The 9,012-nt window shown below is 45.5% G+C and overlaps 1 protein-coding gene across 1 annotated transcript; it reads right to left on the bottom strand.

Annotated features, from left to right (window-relative positions):
• Positions 1-227: 227 nt before the first annotated feature.
• Positions 228-5,438, bottom strand: ccn5 (cellular communication network factor 5). Its single transcript, XM_070968648.1, has 5 exons — positions 4,909-5,438; positions 3,633-3,849; positions 2,918-3,166; positions 1,582-1,820; positions 228-900 (listed from the first exon to the last, which is right to left on the bottom strand). Exons 1-5 carry the CDS (start codon positions 4,969-4,971, stop codon positions 613-615), a joined length of 1,056 nt encoding a protein of 351 aa, XP_070824749.1. The 5' UTR covers positions 4,972-5,438; the 3' UTR covers positions 228-612.
• Positions 5,439-9,012: the final 3,574 nt, after the last annotated feature.

The following is a 9,012-nucleotide window of genomic DNA, read 5'->3' as shown; positions in this document are numbered from 1 at the left end:
TTTATCGTTGCTAACTTGCCCGTGGAGGCCTGCATACTGAACAATGATACTGAAGGAGTACCCAGTGCCTTAAAAAGTGATGGTAAGGGGTTCTGACCAGTGATGAGTTGGGACTTGGGCAAATCAGTGCACATCTTTCTTAAAACCTACTTGTTTTCTTAATTCTATAACATTTACTTTGCAGGTTTTACACTTATTTCCCCTAATCTAATACATAGTGTCTCTTTTCTTCTTCCTGTGAAGCACTTTGTAAAGTCTGTGTAAAAAGATCTGTATACTGGAAGTTAATTTTCCTTGCTTGCTTTCTCTAGATTTGCCAAATATTTCAGATTCTTGGATGAGGATAAAACCACCGGTATGACGACTTCCCGAGGCGTCGGCGTATAAAGGAGCTGTGAATAAGTGCAGATTGAGACTGTACATGTGTGAAGATCAACATTCATCCCAACTCAGTCACAGGGTTTATATGTGATTACCATTTTTTCTTTCAAGGTCCATTGATTGGAGGAAGCCTATGTGGTTCCTTGTGATGGTCATCAGTCGGTGAAGTCATTTCTGCCCCCTGTGACGCTCACTTCCTGCTCTGAATGAATCAGTGCTCGCACAGGCCGATCAGGGCCTGAATCCCCACAGAGCGGGGTTACTGAAAGGGGCGTAGGGGCAGTTATTATGACAAACACACGAGTGGATCATCATCACAGCTCGCTGCAGCAGTCTGCCGGTGGGGCACCTGAACGTCACCTCGGCCGTGGTGGTTTGATACGGCGTGCAGCAGCGGGAGTCGGTGCACTGTCCGCAGTACCGCAGCTTGTAGGCACGAGTGCTGTAGCAGCCCTGGTGAACGAGCCGAACGGAGCCCGGCGATGTGTAGCTGGCCCTGCACCGCCGCTGCCGTCCACGCTGGGAACACAGCACACACATACAAACACCCCCACACACACACACACACACAGAGGTAAGCCGCAAGAGAAACATCCACTGAGAAATGAACGCAGGTTAAAAGATGCCGAAATGTCTCCCTCAAAGCTCAGCTGGTTCCAGGTTGTTTCAGTGACAATATGTCATTGTGCTGGTCACTACACGTGAAAGTATCCTGGCATTAAAGTCATCAAGTGTTGTTATACGTGATATACCAAGACATCTTAAAAACATTACATTTTCCACTGAATTTGGCCCACTTTAAACATAGATGTCATAATGTCCTTTGACCTGCAAATCACAAATCAGTGCTTCACTGAGAGTTAAGTTTTATTTATATAACAACACCTGAGTTGCAGAGATTTATAAAATATAAGAACACTTTGTCTTTCTGAACAAAGACAAAGTCAAAGTCTTTCTGAAAACCCTTTAACTACAACTAAGCATCACAAAACTACATTTTTCAGTCAGGAGCTGATCACCTGACTTCGTATTCCCTCAGCTCTGGCCTTTTTTACTGAAGTCCAGAAATGTAAACTTCTGGAGTTTCCTTGTAAACAAAATTCAGTGTTTCCTCAGAAATGCATCATCGTGAGTTTGGGTGAACTGAACGTTTAAAGCTCTTAAACATGCATGACGGTGAACAGTGCGGTCAGAGCTCACCGTGGGTTTCCTCGAAGGCTGAACCGTATGACAAGGCCGCACTTTACAAAGCCGAGTTTCCATTTGCAGCTTGCAGGCTGGGTTCTGGTTAGAAACCCGTGTGGAGACCCCCGCCCCACAGCTCTGGGAACAGGCACTCCACTGGGTGCTCCGCTCTGTGCAGGTGGAGGCCGGCGTAACCAGTTTGTTTCGAGGACGATCCCTCGGGACAGCTGGCCACAACCTGGTGGGTCTCATGGCTAAAGAAAGCAAATAAAACAATGACGAGGATAAGAAGCAGATCCACAGTTCATGATGCAGCTTTCAGCCTCAGTTTGAGAACATCTGATCTCAGCTGACCTAAACTGGATGCAGATTGAACTCGTTCTCCTCAGTGGTTCATTCCCAGGTACTTTAATGTCTCATCTGTTTTTGCATCCCAAAAATGTCCAGTTCAAATCTAATCCAAAGCTTTGGACTTTCGTTAATAGAAAAATCCAAAGCAAAATGTCCTCCCTCCCAAAACTAACACGTATATGTCATAATAATCAGCTGATCTTCAGGAATGACATCGCAGGTTTTGTATTCAAGAGCAAAATGTTCCACCGCTGCTCTCATCACGTTGTTTGACACTGACGGTGTTTGGAATTCCAGATGTTTTGCTTCATTTCCCAAACACCCACTCGCACTCACGCACACACACACTCACACACTTTCCTTCTAACTGAGGAATATCCTCGACTGGCTTCACATGTTTAATTGTTTCACAGCTGTTGTTATGACACTAGGAAACATGGTGACTGGGAAAAAAAATATGTTTTGACTTTTCCGGAAAAATGTTGGTTATATTTGGACTTTGTGAGTTTTCCTTTGGCCAGACACACCCCAGCCTCATGCAAAAACACTCCAGTAAAACCTCCCAGACATGACAACAGACAGTGACAACCCTCTTATAAATGAAGGAAGGATTATGCTGCCATCTGGGCGGACCATCAGTGAGCAACGTTTGTAGAAACACTGGAAACACAAACTCTCAGTTTTTGTACAGATGACAAAAACATGTTATAATAAGTTAACTGGTGAGCTTTAGAGCTGCTAGAAGGCAGATTTTGTTACCTTTGGACTGAGCCGGGCTACCTGTTTCCACGTTTTCAGCCTTTATGCTAAGCTAAGCTAACCAGCTGCTGGATGCTTCATATTTTTAATGCAGGCATGAGAGTCGAATCAGTCATCTTATTTAGCTCTTTGTAAGACATAGAATAAGTCTTTAATGCCTGCATCACAGGATGTCTGAGGTGCTCCTCCTTTAAGGCTCGATTTGACCCTCATAACTCCTCCATCCACCTGTGGAGTTTACCTGTGATGGCATCCTGGATGACTGTGTTCTCCAGGTTTTCACACACCCATTCCTTGCAGCACTTCCCCGGTAGCCGGACGTGTTGTGGGTTGGGACAGTCTGGCGTGGGAAGACGGGTGTCCAGAGGGCAGGCTGGCACACAGCTCACCCCTCCACCTCTGCAGTGGCAGTAAGCGTCACAGGATGGCTGAAACGACTGGCCCTCGTGGTAAGTGATGCCGTTGACTTCACAGCCCAGATCCTCCTGACCTGTGAGGAACACACAGTACAGACGTCGTCTCAACTTCCTCCACCACACCCGCGCTTTGGACTGATGTGGGAAACTTAATCAGGAAGTGAAAGGATTAGGTCAGCTGAAGAGAGAGGGAGGACACAGGAGCTGCTGTCGTGCCAGTGGTTATGCAGTCCTCTCTGCTGAGGGACTGAGGAGTCTGGTTTTCAATCCACGAGTGTTGTCTCTGCAATCTATCATGTTCAAAGGGCGGTCATTAGAGGAAAAGTGTCAACAGCAGTCCTGGAAATAGAAGATGAAACGTTTTGGTTTTCTGGCAGAGCACCGCCGCCTGGCAGGCGTTGACTCCCAGTCCTCTGACCAGACCTTAAACATTAACTGTCTGTCTGGCCCTCTCACGCAGACTGACTGAGGATGCATGTCCTCCACTCTTACCCACACAGACATGAGCCTGGCTGCTCGCTTGTTAGAAGAAGCACTCACTGACACACTCCCCGGGGTCTCCGGGGAAGCTGGCGCTGTAGTCGCACTTCAGTCCTCTCTGGCTGTCGCAGGGGATCATCTCAGTGCACGGCTCGCCTTGCTGCCGGGCGCACACCTGGCAGCACCCGCAGCCATCCAGCACCAGTGGGACTCCTGAGGGGCACTGGGGGACAGGACTGGGGCAAAGGCAGGGTCTGGTACACAGCTGGCACAACACCTGCAGGGACAGCATGCATGCATCACCACAATTATCAGAATCATCATCTAATTGTTGTGCGAGTTGTGTCTGGAAGGTCATCCAGCATTCAAAGCTGCTGCCAAATCTGCCGGGTCGAGAGGGACCTGGTCTGCCAGCGATCCGCTGTGGCGACCCCTAGCAGGAGCAGCCGAAGCAAGAAGAAGAAAATTCTCAGAAACTGCACGTTGGTATCCAACAACGTCGGGCCAAACCGCTGTTTCCAATTACACAAATGTGGTGGAGCCAAAACACAGGCGAGATCTGGACAACCGGAGTCTTATTTAACCAGAACAGAAGAGCTGCAGTCCACCGCTGCCCACCGAGACAATGTTTTGTAATCGAACAATCACTGCAGGAATATTGCACATTATTTCTGAACTTTAAACCAAAGAGCAAGATGATGATAACACAGAAGAGAAACATGTGGCCTTGAATATACAAATGATGCAGTTTCATAAGAGTTATGATTTTGGCTTGATTCATCTATTTAGCTTCAGGGCTGAAATGATTAGTCAGTCAATTACTGATTATTTTGATTGTTTCTCACTCATTTGACTCATTTTTCAAGCAAAAATGCCAAAAGTTCTTTAGTTCCAGCTTCTTAAATGTGAGGATTTACTGCTATTTTTTGTCAATCTGGACAAAACAAGCATATCATATCACCTTGGGCTTTAAAAGTAAATTTTGGATTTTCTGACATCTGGTAAAGCAAACAACTAAAACTGTTAGTTACAGCCCTGCTTGTCTCATCCTATTTGCATATCTTCATCAATCAAAGATGTTTGCAACCTTATTTCTGTGCAGATAAAATCTCTTCTTCTTCTTCATTTAAAATCAGAGTAGACAGAAGATGCTCCTCTATACATGAAACAAGTAAAACAACTATAATTCATGAGCAAGTGATCGCGCTGAGACTCTAAAGTGATGCAAGAACAACGACAGGAAATCCGCCTCACTGTTTGAACCTCCACGCCTGCACACACACACACACACACACACACACACACACACACACACACACACAGGAACAGGCCTCACCTGCGTAGCCACACACAGCAGCACAGCCAGCGCTCTCGCACAGTCACACAGCAGTCGGTCCATGAGGGCTGGGGTTGCTGATGGAGCTCAGTCCGTCTCACTGACCTGCGTGAGGGTGGTGCGACGGGTGCAGCTGTTTGCGAACTGCTCATTCTTGCGCCTGCTGACATTTATAAAGTCTGGACTCTGATGTCAGAGGCTGACTACCGTGTAAACAGCCGCTGGACCAGCATCAGAAATGTTTCACATTCCTCCTCCCTGCTGCCCATTTCCACTTCCAGACGCACACACAGACACACACACCTCCACCCCCAAGTCTTTCCCTCTTTTTCCTCTCCTCCCTCTCTTTCCAGTCTTGTGGCGTTCTAAGTTTACACAGCTTAACACGAGCTGAGGGGAGAAAAATACATTAGTCCGGCTGTCTACAAGTCAAACAACCTCCGGGGCTTTTGTGGCGACGATTCCAATTTAAGTGGACGAGATTTTATCTCGCTGATGTTTTCACAGGCTGCTGCTTCGCTGCATGGTCAGTTACATATAGCAGCCGACCCTTTGAAAGGACGGATATAATCTTTCATCCCCAAACCTAAAATACTCGTGAAACCATAGTGTGTAACTTCAGCCAGACTTAAAAGAGATCAAACCCGTCTCTTCTCTATGGTTTCCATGGTGTGAAGGCAGCATGTCTGAGGTTGGCGTGAACGTGAATCATCATGATCTATTGTGAGAGAAGCAATTTGCCAATGAGGAGAATTTAAGCAGGAGCCAGGAAGCAAACAGTCAAAGGACTCCACACAAGCCACAAGAACGCATGTTGTCTAGAGAGCTGAGCTGAGCTGCTTCATTTAGCAGTTAATGCAGAGGCAGAAGTGCCAACAATGAGCTCAATTCAGATCAGGATACACAGTGCAAGTAGTAAACAGGCATCTTCATTAACCCTTGTAAAGCAGTGCTTTGAGCTGAATGCTCGATGCTAACATGCTGATGTTTAGCAGGTGTAATGTTTACCACTGACATCATCTTAGGCCACTGCATGCTAACGTTAGCTCTAAACACAAGGTACAGTTGAGGATGATGGGAATGTTGAATTAGCTGCATCCCCAAATTTGGGGGGAATGTTGCTGGAAATCTCCAATAAACCAGCAGCAGATGAACAGGAGATTCAGTAATCTAGCTCGGTCCTAACCCATTAAGGGCTTTGTATACAAGCAGGAGGACTTACTGAATGTTACAGGACGCCAACGCACAGCAGCTGAAACTGGACTAATGTGCTCCTTCTTCTTGGTTCTGGTTGCTAGCTAGTTTTGACTAAAAAAGGTCTGCCTTGTGGTGGCAGTGGAGGAAATCTCACGCTGATCCATCAAGTAGATGTTGAGATGTTTCACTGGAAAAGAGAAGTTTTTGATCTGCTCGTGGCACTGGACAAAAAGTCAGAGGACCCCCAAAAACATGAGGTGTCATCCTCTGAGGATCACGGATGTCTGTCAGTCCACCAGGTAGATGCTGATATATTTATTTTCATGATGGACCAGCCATCTCACTGACATTGGCATCCTTAGGTCTGCCAGTGCTCCTTAGAAAGAAAGATTTATTTCTACAGCACAGTTACATACATACACGTTAGAAGGATGCCGTTATGGCTACAAGCCTGAGACTAAGCACAGAAAGTAAGCCATTCATGGTTTAATCAATCAATCAATCAATCACTTTATTTGTCCCCAGTGGGGCAACTGGTTGTACAGCAGAGGGAGCAAACATATAATACATGTACACTAGCAAATAATCCTATAAAAACAATAATATATATATAGAGAGAGAGGGGGGCTTCAGTCAGTCAGTCAGTTACACTACATTCCTGAATTTCAACATCAGACATTTGAGCCCACAGCTGGGTGGGCAGTGCAGACATCCAGTGATGACTTATAAATAGACGGAGACAGACAGAACAGTAGAGAAGAGGAAAGAATGTATGTCCGGGTAGGTGGGCTCCAGGTGGGCAGCCAGTGTCGATGTACTGCAGGGCCTCACATTCAGCCTTCTCTGAAAACAATGCTTTCCTGGCCACAGCTCCACATGTTTTCCATGCGCTCCAAGAATGACAGAGGCTGGAAGGATTGCACGGTAATGGGCAATAGATCCACGACACACACCAGTGTGGAAGACTCCAACTGATTTATATAACAAGTGCAGCTCAGTGAAATCTTACATAGACTGTTATCTTGTATAGAAAAAGGCTTTCTGTGCTTAATATAAAATCCTGAATGATCCTATGTATGCTTGGTAGGACACACTGTATGAACACACAGGCCTAATCAAGCTTTATTATGCTTGATCTATGAACAACTACTGTGTGAAAAGGATTTCGCCGAGTCATAACATCAACACCTGCAGCCAGTATCAGTCATAGTGAAATCATACAATATCTGCCAATTCAAACCAGGAGTGGCAAAGAAGGCTCGACACATTTTTCCAGAGCACACAGATGTTGGAGTATCACCCTCACTGTCAGCAGAGCTGCTGAAGAAACCCCCAAATCCTGTACAATGACCCTCTTTCAGTTTGGGTGAATATTGTTTTGGTGTGTGATGGTATGTAGGAAACTGGATTCCCTGTTGATTCACAAATGCAAGAACTGCTCAGCAAAGCAATGAAAATATTATTTGTCCTGTAAATGTTAGAAAAGAATGCAGTGATCTCAGTGCTGAAAGAAAGGAAAATCACTCTACCAAATCTGTCACTATGGAGCAAAAATGTCTAACACATGTTCAGGAAAGTTGTCCAACAACCCAAAAATACCTCAGAGTGGAGGCAGTACAGAATGCAGACTGTTGCAATGATCGTCAGAGGTGACACTGCAACAGTGCTGCAGTGCTTAAATCACATTTACAGATGTGAAACGCTGCAGTTCAAAGACAGTTTCACAGTAAAATTGGAGAACAAGTACTGGATGGGTTGCCATAGAAGTTTCTACAAGAATTCATGGTTCCCAGAGGATGAACCCCAATGACTTTGGTGATTCCCCTAATTTTTCCTCTGACGCCACCATGGGGTTCACATTTGTGGCTTGATGATGCCATGAAATTTAACAGACATTCATGTTCCCAAGTTGATCTTGACCCTTCATCTAACGTCATCATCAGGTAGACTTAATAGAATTAGCAAATGTTAGCATGCTAACACACTAAACCAGAGCCTTAGTTGCAGTGTCAGTATTTTACTGATTTTACTAGATGGCGAACACGTTAAATATTATACCTGCTACACATCAGCATCACACAGTTGTCATTTTAAGCATGTTAGCACGCTGGAGTAAGTGTTTAGCTCAAAGCACAGCCTCACAGAGCCGCTAGCATGGCTTTTGGCTCTTAGCGTATTCAGAACGTGAGGTGAACATTAGAGGTGGCACGATTGCATTCAAAGTCAGCGGGAAATGACAAGCAGAGGCAAATTCAAACAAAGTGATGCAATACACAGAGTTTTCACGTAGGCAGGGTTGATGCATACGCTGCTAGCTAGTGAACATTTAGCGACCTTACAGCTGAAATTCATGTGACTGATGAGAGGTGAACATTCACTTTGTTTTTTATTTGTTGAAATGTCTTGACTGCTAAAATATTAGATCTCAGCGCTGGAACTGGAACTGCACGTCTGAAAACTGGTTAAGACTTTAATTAACCTGATTCAGCTGTTGACTTTTGGCCATTGTAGTTGTAGTTTTAACAAACAGAAGGCATCCTGCTGATTCCCAACACATTTTTAGGTTTGTGCTTTCTCTGAGAGTTCATTTTCGTACCCCCGACATTTGCGACCTCGACAAACCCAGACAATGTTCAGGTTTGCCAGTTTGTGGGTTTGGGTGTTGCCAAGTCGCTGTGACTGATTCGAGTGTGAGTCAGAATAAACAGGCTGTGGTCTGTAACGGCCACAAATAATACTCAAATCTTTTCCCAGGACAATATTTGACACATGCGGCTCCAAGTGCACTGGGTAATTGGTGTCTGAGGTTTTGGCATCACGTGTCGCTGAAAGTGTTCCGTCATTGGCAGGTTCTTTGAGATCTGCAGGTATTCTTTCAGTGAAGAGTGCAGATTAGCCGTGACTGCT

This window comes from Chaetodon trifascialis, chromosome 8, assembly GCF_039877785.1.
Source record: "Chaetodon trifascialis isolate fChaTrf1 chromosome 8, fChaTrf1.hap1, whole genome shotgun sequence".
Lineage (NCBI taxonomy): Eukaryota > Metazoa > Chordata > Actinopteri > Chaetodontiformes > Chaetodontidae > Chaetodon > Chaetodon trifascialis.
Note: the sequence above shows the minus strand (reverse complement) of the source record. Positions and strands in the feature narration are given on the sequence as shown.

Coding starts and splice junctions, on each gene's coding strand:
- ccn5 (XM_070968648.1), bottom strand. CDS start 4,971: ATGGACCGACTGCTGTGTGACTGTGCGAGAGCGCTGGCTGTGCTGCTG. Junction 1,821..2,917: donor CATCCAGGATGCCATCACAG/GTAAACTCCACA, acceptor TGCTTTCTTTAG/CCATGAGACCCACCAGGTTG. Junction 901..1,581: donor AGCCTTCGAGGAAACCCACG/GTGAGCTCTGAC, acceptor CTGTGTTCCCAG/CGTGGACGGCAGCGGCGGTG.